At 46.3% G+C, this 14,287-nt stretch overlaps 1 protein-coding gene across 1 annotated transcript in view; it reads right to left on the bottom strand.

Moving 5' to 3' along the window:
* glb1l2 (galactosidase beta 1 like 2) overlaps positions 1-11,366 on the bottom strand; it is a 21,680-nt gene extending 10,314 nt beyond the window's left edge. Inside the window, exons 1-2 of the mRNA XM_062552411.1 lie at positions 11,196-11,366; positions 10,952-11,020 (exon numbers count right to left, since the gene is read on the bottom strand). Coding sequence (XP_062408395.1) covers positions 10,952-11,020; positions 11,196-11,359 — 233 coding nt within the window. The 5' untranslated portion in view covers positions 11,360-11,366. The remainder of the gene's footprint in view (positions 1-10,951; positions 11,021-11,195) is intronic.
* Positions 11,367-14,287: the final 2,921 nt, after the last annotated feature.

Below are 14,287 nucleotides of genomic sequence, written 5' to 3'. Positions count from 1 at the left end.
TAGTCACGTCTTAAAACAGGATGCAATGTTTACGGGGGAAGACGCCTCAATCTTGTTCCTCGCACTTCCGGCTACGTCCCGTCGACCGGTGTCTTGCACCCTACCTGTCGCTGGCCTTACTTGGCTCTGTTCGTTGGATTGTGCCGGTTGAATGCTTGCATCCCGTGTTGTTGGGTGATATTCTGAACCGAAGAGCTAGCTGGAGCCAGCGAGTGTTTTGGCCTGGGAGGGAAACAGCTGATTTCCTGATACCGTGGGTTTGGGGATAGCGACCACTGCTGTTTTGCCACGCTTTATCTTCACGACGAGCACTTCGTTTGTGTTTGTAACACGCTGACCGTGAAGACGCCGACAATTCATTTTAAAGGGCTAAGTGCCAATTGTCTTTTGTCTGTGTGTTCGTGCATGTGTGTTTGTGAATGTTTGTGCATTTTACCGTGTGCATGTAGAGTGTTGGTGTGGGTTCATTGTTGTGTGTGCATGTATGGTTTTCTTTGTGTTGTGTGTTCGTTTGTTCTGATTTTGGGGTTCTACACTGGCAGGAGGCATTGGGTAGCATAGCTGTGGATTGCTAGTGCTTGTGTTACGGCCTTCTTAACTTTAGCATTTTGTTTGTATTTGTGTTCTGTCTCTGTCTGTTATTCTTTTGGCTGTGATTTATTATTCTTTCTTTATTTTGTGTTAGACATTGGTGGGAGGCTTTTGTACTGCTGTGGATCATCAGTGATCCATATTGTGTGTCTACCACGAGTCTTTTTGGGTTTGATCTATTATTATTTTGTTATTTTGTGTTAGACATTGGTGGGAGGCTTTTGTACTGCTGTGGATCATCAGTGATCCTTGTTGTCTGTCCACCTTAAGTCTCTTTGGGTTTAATTGATTATTTTTCTATGTTTTGTGTTTAACATTGGTGGGAGGCCTTTTGTTACACTGCTGCGGATCACCATTGATCCGTGTGGCTGGCCAACCACACCTTATGACAATTGTTGTATTTCTGTCTGTCTGTGTGTTTGTGAGTGTAACCCTCATCCACTCATTTCCCTTGTTCTCCTGTTTGCCTCCAGGTGCTGAGAGCCCAAAGCAGGGAAGACTATCTCCTCATCCAGGTGGTGGTGTCCCCCTATTGTGTGCTGTGCTCACGTGTGTATCTTGAACGTGTGCTACCTTTGGCCTTTGCGGTGCTGTGTGTGTGACCACGTGTGAGTGTACTTCTGGGATTCCCTCCCCCATTTGACTTGATATGTCGTCCCCCTGCCGGTAAGCCTCAGCCCTGCGATTAACTACCTCCCCTGCCCTCTGTATGGTATGAATGAGAAAAGTGTATTGTCTATTGTTTATAAAAGAACTCATTGTGATAATAAAATATAAATTATTATTGGAACCACGTCTCTGTTGCAGTTAGTAACGAGCCTGTGTGCTCTGCATCTGATTTTGGGGTGATCTAGAAACTTCTCTAGGTGCAAGTCCTAGAGTGGCGTAGTCTGGCATTACATAGCTACCACTACAATCTGGCGTAGTTTTGGCAGGATATACTTCCTAAGTAACCGAGATGTGTGTTCCAATACTTTAATCATATTTCCAGTTTTGCTCTTGTTGTTTTGGTTGTCGGTGTAAGCTATTTTGATATCGGCGTTCTAATTAACTGTGTCTGTGTTGGCAAAACAGCAGTGGGCTTGGGTTGATCATCTTTGCATTTGGCCACCTTGTTCCTCTGGCAGTGTACCAGGTCCCAACCATTTCGCAGTAAGTACATTTTTCTTGTTCACGGTCATGGCGGAGGAGCTACAAGAGCTTAGAGATGCAGTAGCACAGCTTAGAGCAGAAAACGAGCGACTGAAGCAAGGACCATCTCGTGCTCCTCAGGCACCAACAGATCCATCTCACCCTACTGGTCCGGGTCTTTCTGTAACAGAAAGGTTGGTGTTTGTGCCTCGTGACAGAAAATGTCCTAAGTTTAATGGTAGGTCAGGGATTAACATCGATGAGTGGATTGAAGAGGTGGGGGCCTGTATGCGGGCTCGCCACCTTTCAGTCATTGACCAAGCCTTCTTTCTCTTTGATCACCTGGAGGGTGAGGCTAGAGAAGAGATTAAGTATCGGCCAAATGCTGATAGGAATGATCCTGAAAAGATTATGGCTATCCTAAGGGAATTGTATGGCTGCTCCCAGTCGTATGTAGCTCTGCAAGAGGCGTTCTTCTCTAGAAAACAGCAGGACGGGGAAACATTACTAGAGTTTTCATTAGCTTTGATGAGTCTCATGGAAAGAATCGAACGGTGTGCACCTGATGGATTAGTGAATGCTAAAGTCTTGTTGCGTGACCAGTTTTCTGAACATGTGATTGATGGGGCCTTGAGCCGAGAACTTAAGCAACTCACACGGCGCCAACCGACCATGACCATGCTGGAAATTAGAGCAGAGGCTATAAGGTGGGAACGGGAAGGTATGCCAGGGAGTGTGAGGGGGCGTAGCCTGTCAGTTCCATCTGTACTTGGCGTGCAGTATGCAGTGCAAGGAGAGCCTAGAACAGTGCCCAACAACTCTTCCCAAGGATCTGAGTTGTCGGAGTTAAAAGACATGTTAAAGCGTCAACAGGAGCAATTAAATCAGCTCTCACAGAGTGTTGCCCTATTACAAGGGCCTCGAAATGTGTCTCGTGGTGGATCTCGTGGCAGTAGCATCATATGCCGACGGTGCCAGCAGCCTGGGCATTATGCCCAAGAGTGTGATGGAGAACGGGTCCTTCATGGTCAGGCCTCCTTGGCAGGGCACTCTAGGGGTAGTAGACAGTTTTCCCATCGTTCGACGGCGGAAAACTAGCACCCACCGAACTGCAGGGCCAAAGTTCAGGTGGGGGACCAGATGGCTCAAGTGCTTCTGTTAGGTCTAGTTTAATATCATCTTGTCCATATTTGAATGTTTTTATTGGTGGGGTTTCCGTACCCTGCTTAATAGACACTGGGTCCATGGTGTCTACGATTACTGAAACCTTCTTTGTAAGCCACTTTGAGCCATGGGGTTCAGATAGACTTCGCTCTTGTCAATGGCTGCAACTCCGGGCAGCCAATGGACTTGCAATTCCTTATGTGGGGTTCCTGGAACTAGATGTGCAGCTTTGTGGGAAGTCAATACCTCATTGCGGTGTGTTAGTTGTGAGGGATCCACCTGGTGGGGGAGGTTCCCATGCACCAGGAGTGATTGGCATGAATATACTGAGCAAATGTTACAACGAACTGTTCGGCCAGCATGGCCCCGCTCTTTTCAACCTGCCTTCTGTCTCTCAGGCCCATAGCTCTGTTGTTGAAGCCTTGCAGTGGTGTCATCATGTGGAGAGTCATCCAGTAAGGCCAGGGAGGGTCAAAGTCTGTGGTAGCAGCGCTTATCGGATTCCAGGTGGCACTATGGTAATAGTCGCAGCAACCTGCTCAGCACAATTTTCTCACTCACCTGCTTTGTTTGAGCCTACAGATAAAGGACTGCCGGCTGGCTTGTTGGTCTCTCCATCTTTGGTCAGGGTAACTCGTAGCACTGGTTACATACCAGTAGTCAATGTAAGCTCTGAAGATGTTCTGCTGTACCCTCGTACTGACCTGGGTAGCCTGTGCTGTGCTCAAGTGGTTAGTTTGCCAACAACTATAACTGAGGTTAACACTGTGACTGCAACTGTTGCTTCTCAAACAGTCGCACCGTCTGTGAAGGATCAGATTGAAGCAACTGACCTCTCCATCTTGCCGGCATCAGATCAAAATCAGGTTAGGGCCCTATTGCATAGGTTCAGTGGAGTTTTTGCTTCCTATGAAGGAGATCTGGGTTGTACCAACCTCATTTCTCATAACATTCCACTGGTTGATGACATCCCGGTTCGACAGCGACACCGGCGCATCCCACCCTCTGAGTATGAGGTAGCTAAGGCTCATATCAATCAGCTGCTAGAAGCACAGATCATCACTGAGAGTTGTAGCCCCTATGCTTCCCCCATAGTTTTGGTACGGAAAAAGGACGGTAGTCTGCGCATGTGTGTTGACTACCGTCAGCTGAATGCTAGAACTCGTAAGGATGCATTTCCCCTCCCTCGCATCGAGGAGTCCCTTGATGCACTGGCAGGAGCCCGCTGGTTCTCCACTATGGATTTAGCCAGCGGGTACAACCAGGTTCCTGTTGATGTTGGTGATCGTGCCAAGACGGCTTTTTGTACACCCTTTGGCCTGTTCGAATGGACTCGCATGCCCTTTGGGCTCTGTAACGCTCCTGCAACCTTCCAAAGGTTAATGGAGCGTCTTTTTGGGGATCAGCAGTGTCAGACTTTGTTACTGTACCTTGATGACATTGTAATATTTTCCTCTTCAGTCTCCCAACATCTTGAACGCTTGGAACTTGTCCTGGGTCGTTTACAGAAAGAAGGCCTTAAGGCCAAGTTAAGCAAATGTGCCTTCTTTAAACAGGAGGTGGGCTACTTAGGCCATGTCATTTCAAGTCAGGGGGTGGCTACAGATCCCAAAAAGATTGAGGCAGTGGCCAACTGGCGCTGTCCTAGTACTGTCTCTGAGGTGCGCTCTTTCTTAGGCTTCGCCAGTTATTACCGGCGGTTTGTGGAGGGATTCGCCAAGCTGGCAGCCCCCCTCCATAAGTTGGTGGCATCGCTGGGTGGTACCAAGTCCAAACGGGGTTCAGGCCAGAACGTTGAATCCCAGTGGTCGGAAGCTTGTCAGCAAAGCTTTGAGGGCTTGAAAAAGAAGCTTACCACCGCCTCTGTCCTTGCCTATGCTGACTTTAGCTTGCCATTTATTTTAGAGGTGGATGCCAGTTATAGTGGGTTGGGGGCAGTCCTGTCCCAAGAGCAGGGTGGGAAAGTGCGCCCCATTGCATATGCCAGCCGGGGTCTGAGGCCCACTGAGCGCAATATGTCCAACTACAGCTCTATGAAGCTGGAGTTTCTTGCGCTCAAGTGGGCCATGACCGAAAAATTTAGGGAGTACTTGCTGGGACACCGCTGTGTGGTTTACACAGATAACAACCCCTTAAGCCACCTGTCTTCAGCAAAACTAGGAGCCTTGGAACAGCGTTGGGCTGCGCAGCTGGCTTCCTTTGATTTTGAGGTGAGATACCGCTCTGGTAGGCAGAATCGTAATGCTGACGCCCTTTCCCGACAACATCCCACGGACCCCCCTGGCCTGGCAGACTTTGTTCAGGGTACAGATCTGCCGAGTTCACTACAACAGGCTTTGGAGTCCCAGCCCAGAATCCAAGTTACCCAGGCAGCTATTACAGCTCTGCCTGGGCATAGCATGTTGGAGGTGCAGTCCATGCAGGAAGCTGACCCCACATTCAAAGAGGTTTTTACATACTGGAGAAAGAAAGTACGACCTAGCCCTGACGAGCGGAGACTCCTGTCCAAGTCTGCATTAGTTCTCCTGCGTCAGTGGGACCGGTTGGTGGAGAGGGACGGTGTTATGTATCGTAAGGTATTCCGTCCAGCAGGTGAGGAAGAGTGTTTTCAGCTGCTCCTCCCTGACAGTCTGAGAACAGATGTCTTGACCCAGTTGCATCATGAACATGGTCACCAGGGCACCGAACGTACCCTAGAGTTGGTTAGGAGGCGGTGTTATTGGCCCGGGATGTCCACTGATGTAACTCGTTGGTGCCTCGAATGTGAGCGTTGCCAGGCCGCCAAAGACACCAAACCCCTTGCCCGTAGTTTCATGGGGCATCTGTTGGCCTCGCGGCCACATGAGGTGCTCGCTATGGATTTTACTGTGCTGGAACCATCTCGATCGGGTGTAGAGAACGTTTTGGTCATCACTGATGTATTCAGTAAATATTCATTGGCCATTCCCACCAGAGACCAACGCGCATCCACTGTGGCCCAGGTACTTGTGGCTGAGTGGTTTTATAAGTTTGGCGTGCCGGCCCGTATCCATTCGGATCAAGGTAGATGTTTTGAAGCAGGCCTCATTCAGCAACTGTGCCAGCTCTATGGGATTGAAAAATCCCGCACTACCCCTTACCACCCGGCAGGAAATGGCCAGTGCGAGCGTTTTAATCGCACTTTACATAACCTCCTCCGCACCCTGCCGGTGACCCGTAAAAGGGATTGGGTAGCCTGCCTTCCGCAGTTACTATTCTGTTATAATACCACCCCGCACACAGTGACCGGAGAGTCTCCCTACTTTTTGATGTTCGGGCAAGAGCCACGCCTGCCGATTGATTTCTTGTTGGGCACCGTGCAAGAGCCCATCGCAGGTACAGTTCATGACTGGGTGCGCGAACATCAGACCAGGCTGCAGGTGGCCTTTGAGGGAGCCAGAGGCCGTCTGCAGGCCGCAGCACATAAGAGAAAGGAGAACCATGATCGTCAAGTTCATGATGCGCCACTGGGGGAGGGCCAATTGGTCTATCTCCGCGACTATAGTGTAAGAGGCCGACATAAAATCCAGGACCTGTGGAGCCCAGTGGTGTACGAAGTTGTCAAATCCCCCCCGGCTGGCCGAGGAGTGTATACCATCGCGCCGGTGACTGATCGCAGTAAGGTAAAGCATGTACATCGCAGTCTCTTGAAGGCACGCTTAGGGGTAAACTTGGTGGCGTGCCCCTCCCAGACTGACCCATTGGTCACCAATACTGCTTTGGAGGAGGGAGAGACTGACTGTGACCTGGTACTCCTGGCCCCAAATTCTGCATTACCCCTTGCGGAAGTATCAGTGGCTACTCCTGCCCACTTAGGTGCCGGGCCTGCGCATCCTTTGTCCTCAGCTGACGAATTACCAGTGGCATGTCCTGTTATGGTGGAACCCCCTACCATAACCATCAGTAGGCCAGTGACCTCTACATCTTCACTGGACAGTGAGCCTAGCACTAGTGATACGGCCGTACGTCGTTCCACACGGACTACGGCGGGCCAGCATTCCAATATCCATCATTTACCCCAAGCGGCATCCAGTGCAATTTCTGCCTTCTTTCGACCCTGGAATCCCAACAGTGAGCCTTAACGGTCACATCGTCGGGACGACGACTGAAAAAGTGGGGTCAGATTGTGGTGGCTCGCATGGGCAGAGCCCTGCGTAACAATTAAGGCACGCACGGCCAATGGCTTTGCATAGTCACGTCTTAAAACAGGATGCAATGTTTACGGGGGAAGACGCCTCAATCTTGTTCCTCGCACTTCCGGCTACGTCCCGTCGACCGGTGTCTTGCACCCTACCTGTCGCTGGCCTTACTTGGCTCTGTTCGTTGGATTGTGCCGGTTGAATGCTTGCATCCCGTGTTGTTGGGTGATATTCTGAACCGAAGAGCTAGCTGGAGCCAGCGAGTGTTTTGGCCTGGGAGGGAAACAGCTGATTTCCTGATACCGTGGGTTTGGGGATAGCGACCACTGCTGTTTTGCCACGCTTTATCTTCACGACGAGCACTTCGTTTGTGTTTGTAACACGCTGACCGTGAAGACGCCGACAATTCATTTTAAAGGGCTAAGTGCCAATTGTCTTTTGTCTGTGTGTTCGTGCATGTGTGTTTGTGAATGTTTGTGCATTTTACCGTGTGCATGTAGAGTGTTGGTGTGGGTTCATTGTTGTGTGTGCATGTATGGTTTTCTTTGTGTTGTGTGTTCGTTTGTTCTGATTTTGGGGTTCTACACTGGCAGGAGGCATTGGGTAGCATAGCTGTGGATTGCTAGTGCTTGTGTTACGGCCTTCTTAACTTTAGCATTTTGTTTGTATTTGTGTTCTGTCTCTGTCTGTTATTCTTTTGGCTGTGATTTATTATTCTTTCTTTATTTTGTGTTAGACATTGGTGGGAGGCTTTTGTACTGCTGTGGATCATCAGTGATCCATATTGTGTGTCTACCACGAGTCTTTTTGGGTTTGATCTATTATTATTTTGTTATTTTGTGTTAGACATTGGTGGGAGGCTTTTGTACTGCTGTGGATCATCAGTGATCCTTGTTGTCTGTCCACCTTAAGTCTCTTTGGGTTTAATTGATTATTTTTCTATGTTTTGTGTTTAACATTGGTGGGAGGCCTTTTGTTACACTGCTGCGGATCACCATTGATCCGTGTGGCTGGCCAACCACACCTTATGACAATTGTTGTATTTCTGTCTGTCTGTGTGTTTGTGAGTGTAACCCTCATCCACTCATTTCCCTTGTTCTCCTGTTTGCCTCCAGGTGCTGAGAGCCCAAAGCAGGGAAGACTATCTCCTCATCCAGGTGGTGGTGTCCCCCTATTGTGTGCTGTGCTCACGTGTGTATCTTGAACGTGTGCTACCTTTGGCCTTTGCGGTGCTGTGTGTGTGACCACGTGTGAGTGTACTTCTGGGATTCCCTCCCCCATTTGACTTGATATGTCGTCCCCCTGCCGGTAAGCCTCAGCCCTGCGATTAACTACCTCCCCTGCCCTCTGTATGGTATGAATGAGAACAGTGTATTGTCTATTGTTTATAAAAGAACTCATTGTGATAATAAAATATAAATTATTATTGGAACCACGTCTCTGTTGCAGTTAGTAACGAGCCTGTGTGCTCTGCATCTGATTTTGGGGTGATCTAGAAACTTCTCTAGGTGCAAGTCCTAGAGTGGCGTAGTCTGGCATTACATAGCTACCACTACATACACAACCCTTCCACAACGTCTCTAAAACAGACCGGTTATTACTAACTACACAACCCTTCCACAACGTCTCTAAAACAGACCTACACAACCCTTCCACAACGTCTCTAAAACAGACCGGTTATTACACTCTCCAGCTACACAGCCCCTCCACAACGTCTCTAAAACAGACCAGTTATTACTAACTACACAACCCTTCCACAACGTCTCTAAAACAGACCGGTTATTACCCTCTCCAACTACACAACCCTTCCACAACGTCTCTAAAACAGACCGGTTATTACTAACTACACAACCTTTCCACAACGTCTCTAAAACAGACCGGTTATTACCCTCTCCAACTACACAACCCTTCCACAACGTCTCTAAAACAGACCGGTTATTACACTCTCCAGCTACACAGCCCTTCCACAACGTCTCTAAAACAGACCGGCTGTTACACTCTCTAGCTACACAGCCCTTCCACAACCCTTCCACAGCGTCTCTAAAACAGACCGGTTATTACCCTCTCCAACTACACAACCCTTCCACAACGTCTCTAAAACAGACCGGTTATTACACTCTCCAGCTACACAGCCCTTCCACAACGTCTCTAAAACAGACCGGTTGTTACACTCTCTAGCTACACAGCCCTTCCACAACCCTTCCACAGCGTCTCTAAAACAGACTGGTTATTACACTCTCCAACTACACAACCCTTCCACAACGTCTCTAAAACAGATCTGTTATTACACTCTCCAACTACACAACCCTTCCACAACGTCTCTAAAACAGACCGGTTATTACACTCTCCAACTACACAACCCTTCCACAACGTCTCTAAAACAGACCGGTTATTACTCTCTCCAACTACACAACCCCTACACAACGTCTCTAAAACAGACCGGTTATTACTAACTACACAACCCTTCCACAACGTCTCTAAAACAGACCGGTTATTACACTCTCCAACTACACAACCCTTCCACAACGTCTCTAAAACAGACCGGTTATTACCCTCTCCAACTACACAACCCCTACACAACGTCTCTAAAACAGACCGGTTATTACTAACTACACAACCCTTCCACAACGTCTCTAAAACAGACCGGTTATTACTAACTACACAACCCTTCCACAACGTCTCTAAAACAGACCTACACAACCCTTCCACAACGTCTCTAAAACAGACCGGTTATTACACTCTCCAGCTACACAGCCCCTCCACAACGTCTCTAAAACAGACCAGTTATTACTAACTACACAACCCTTCCACAACGTCTCTAAAACAGACCGGTTATTACCCTCTCCAATTACACAACCCTTCCACAACGTCTCTAAAACAGACCGGTTATTACTAACTACACAACCTTTCCACAACGTCTCTAAAACAGACCGGTTATTACCCTCTCCAACTACACAACCCTTCCACAACGTCTCTAAAACAGACCGGTTATTACACTCTCCAGCTACACAGCCCTTCCACAACGTCTCTAAAACAGACCGGTTGTTACACTCTCTAGCTACACAGCCCTTCCACAACCCTTCCACAGCGTCTCTAAAACAGACCGGTTATTACCCTCTCCAACTACACAACCCTTCCACAACGTCTCTAAAACAGACCGGTTATTACACTCTCCAGCTACACAGCCCTTTCACAACGTCTCTAAAACAGACCGGTTGTTACACTCTCTAGCTACACAGCCCTTCCACAACCCTTCCACAGCGTCTCTAAAACAGACTGGTTATTACACTCTCCAACTACACAACCCTTCCACAACGTCTCTAAAACAGATCTGTTATTACACTCTCCAACTACACAACCCTTCCACAACGTCTCTAAAACAGACCGGTTATTACACTCTCCAACTACACAACCCTTCCACAACGTCTCTAAAACAGACCGGTTATTACCCTCTCCAACTACACAACCCCTACACAACGTCTCTAAAACAGACCGGTTATTACTAACTACACAACCCTTCCACAACGTCTCTAAAACAGACCGGTTATTACACTCTCCAACTACACAACCCTTCCACAACGTCTCTAAAACAGACCGGTTATTACCCTCTCCAACTACACAACCCCTACACAACGTCTCTAAAACAGACCGGTTATTACTAACTACACAACCCTTCCACAACGTCTCTAAAACAGACCGGTTATTACCCCCTCCAGCTACACAGCCCTTCCACAATGTCTCTGAGCTAAGCTAAGCCAACACAGTTTGTGTCTTTGTTAGTCTGTCTCTGTATGCAACAATACAAACACTGTGTGCAGTGTTACACAGTTATGCTCCAGTGTGGTGCTACAAATGGACTGAGCACTCACTCTAAATCCAGGTGGTCTACAAATGGACGGAACACTCACTCTAAATCCAGATGGTCTTTGAAATTGAAGAGGCCCTTTTCTGCTTCATGTAGATTCCAAGGAACATATCTATGAGATTATATAGGGAGAATATCATGATGCTGTGAAACTTCATGTATTCAATTCAGTTAGATTTCTTAAATTCATAATTCCAGAAGGTTGTATCTTGCAGTGAAAGGCCACTGCATCAGGAAACAGACGCCGTTGTCATTTTTTCAGAGAAGTGTGTGTTGCTGCCGCTCACGTGGTTAGTGTGTTGATTCCACAGGCTCTCATCTTCAGCAGGCGGTCCCGCCAGTACGCTCTGGGCACACGGAAATAGTGCACCGATCCTCCCAAGAGGCGAAATGGCGCCCCCTGCAGGGTGAAGTGGCAGGACTCGGCCCTCAGACCCTGTCTCTCGGCCATGGCTCCCTCCCCTGCAGAAGCACAAGGTCAGGCACATACTACAGTAATTTCCTGCATATAAGCCGCATTGTGTATAAGCCGCAGTACAGTGTTTTATGCAAGTTAAAAGAAAGAAAACCATATTAACACCATATTAACTGCCCCCCCCCTGTATGGCACATCAATCACCAACACAGCCTGGCTATCACCAGACTAAGCTCATTTTGTTTAAGATTGAACATTAGTCTGGGGAGTCTGCCCTTTATGTCTACTGCACAAGAGGTGTGATCAAGGGACATAGTTCAAATGACTCCACTCCAGTAATTTCCTGCATATAAGCCGCATTGTGTATAAGCCGCAGGACAGTGTTTTATGCAAGTTAAAAGAGAGAAAACCATATTAACAACATATTAACTGCCCCCCCCCCCTGTATTAACCTTATAACTGAAGAAATTTAGCTAAATCAATGTAAAAGCTGCGGCTAATAGTCAGGAAATTACAGCAAGCTAAATTTCTTAAGATTGAACATTAGTCTGGGGAGTCTGCCCTTTATTTCTACTGCACAAGAGGTGTGATCAATGGGCATAGTTCAAATGACTCCATACGCTTGAATAGTCCTTCAACCAATCGTACCAACGATCCGGGTGCGCCTGGTGGATAATCCAGTTTGTGATCGGACCCAGCAAACTTGGAATCAGGAGAGATAGATGTACAGGTTTCCAGAGAAACCCAAATTGCTGGCAGATCAGGCTTGGTTTACCTACCATCAACAATAATTTACAAGAAAATACCCCTCTTTCATGTCAAAGTGACTTCAGATTTATACAAATCCTGATGGTGTTTACATCTGACAGAGTTGACAGAACGCTAGGCCTATATTTCCTCTTATATCACATGTATTTATTTACAGGAATCATCCCATTTTAGCATAATGTGTCTTGCCTGCAACTTCCACATATTAAATTAAACCTTTATTACAGAACATTTTTCACAAACTTTTTTCTTTTTTGGTCATATTTTGGTTGACAAACTATGGTTGTGACATGCCAGGTGTTAATAGATGGATATTAAATACACCATTAAATACACCAAATATGAAAAACTTACCAGAGCTAGAACATTAACATCAGGAAGAACTAGGAAGTGCTAAAGGGGTCCTCTGAATTTTAGCTGCCCACAATTATTCCTGATTTTTTTTCATTATAAAAAAAATGTCTGATGTTGACCAAAACTCCGGACACAAGTTCAATTGACACAAAAGTATATTAAGAACATATAAAACATGTAGCTTTTGATAGTAGTGAAATTATTTGCTTAGCAATGTAAATTATAATCATTAGAATGATTATGATACATTGTACATTACTTTTACATCTGTTTCATGTTAAAGTTAGGAGATCTACTTCCGTGCACCAATTACATTCCATATCATTTAGAATAAAAACAATTTATTAGGCAACATGAAATCATGCTTTGTTGTTCTCCCTTTTTTTCTCAAATGAATATTGTGTATATTTTTTTTTACCACAAAACCTCGTTTTATCTGGTGGATACATTTCGTCCCAAACCTCAAGAATCACTGGTACATTTCATGTACCATTCATTGCTTGTAATGTACCTAAACACAAGCAAATAATAATAGTACACAAAATCATAAAAGGGCTACCGTCAAAAAGGAAATGTTTTAAAAGTGAAGTACACAAAATAGAATAATTGAGAAACGTAATTATTAAAAGACAAGACAGAGCACATCTGATCAGGTCAGTTGAATGGAATACTGTAATGTAATGTAGGTTGTTTCAACGTTACCTTGTATGTGGTTGACGCCAGTGGGGCTGTGGGCTGCGGCCTTGGTACCGAAAAGAGCAGAATGACATCAATGAGACGCGCTCTAGAATGCACCGACACAACAAGGACAAGGGCACTATTGACGGCAGAACAAACAAAGTGCCGCTTTGTTTGAGGTGTGCGTGTGTGTTTGTGTGTGTGTGTGTTGTTGTGTGTGATGTACATGCATTCTCTCTCTCTCTTTCTCTCTCTCACACTCACACACACACACACACACACACTTAGCATTAAATATGTTTTTTTCCCTAGCAGGAGCACAACACCGTGGAGTCCTTTTCTTTTGCCAAATCATCAAAGCAAATCAATGTGAAAGATGATTTCTGTCCGAAAGCAGATCAAACTAAACAAGGCATGGTCCTGTTGGTCCAGCTTTAGACGTTTGGATTAAATGAAAAGTATAATTGAAGACCAGAGCGTTGTGAGTAGATATGATATTGTATGTTTCTGTGGGTCGGCGTCATATAAAAATATATTCTAACATTCTGTGCACAGTTTGATTGACACATTGATACTAATTAATAGCATAAATGATGTCACATCAATTCGAAACAGCTTTCAAAACCATCCATTTATAATGGCATATACTAAGAATGTTGTGCTGTCATCTAATTTCCGTGGTGGCGTTCCTCTGCATGGGTTAAGCGATTATAATTCAGTGTCAATAAATATTGTAAAGCCACTAAATCTTCGCATCATTAAATCAGTTACTGGGGCTTAGTGCTAAACAATGCCCTTGCTGTGCTAAGACAGCCGAGTGTCTTGGAGAGGATTTACCATGTAATCCTAAAGAACATCTAAGGACTAACGAAAGGGCTCCGACACAAAAACACTGAGTGTGTGTATCTCAAGAGGTGTGCATTTGTGTGAGGCTGTGACTGTGTGCTCATTTGAGATATTATTGTCTTTGTTTGTAGACATATACAGTGTGTGGTGTGTGTGTGTGTGTGTGTGTGTGTGTGTGTGTGTGTGTGTGTGTGTGTGTGCGCATGCGTGCGTGTGTGTGTGTTTGTATGTCTGAGGTAAAGATAGAGTGAGACAAAGAGTTTATTTGTGCCGTGTGTGTATTTGTCTTTATTTGTGGGGGTGTATAAATTACAGTTA

The sequence above is a fragment of the Sardina pilchardus genome, chromosome 13, assembly GCF_963854185.1.
Source record: "Sardina pilchardus chromosome 13, fSarPil1.1, whole genome shotgun sequence".
Lineage (NCBI taxonomy): Eukaryota > Metazoa > Chordata > Actinopteri > Clupeiformes > Clupeidae > Sardina > Sardina pilchardus.
Note: the sequence above shows the minus strand (reverse complement) of the source record. Positions and strands in the feature narration are given on the sequence as shown.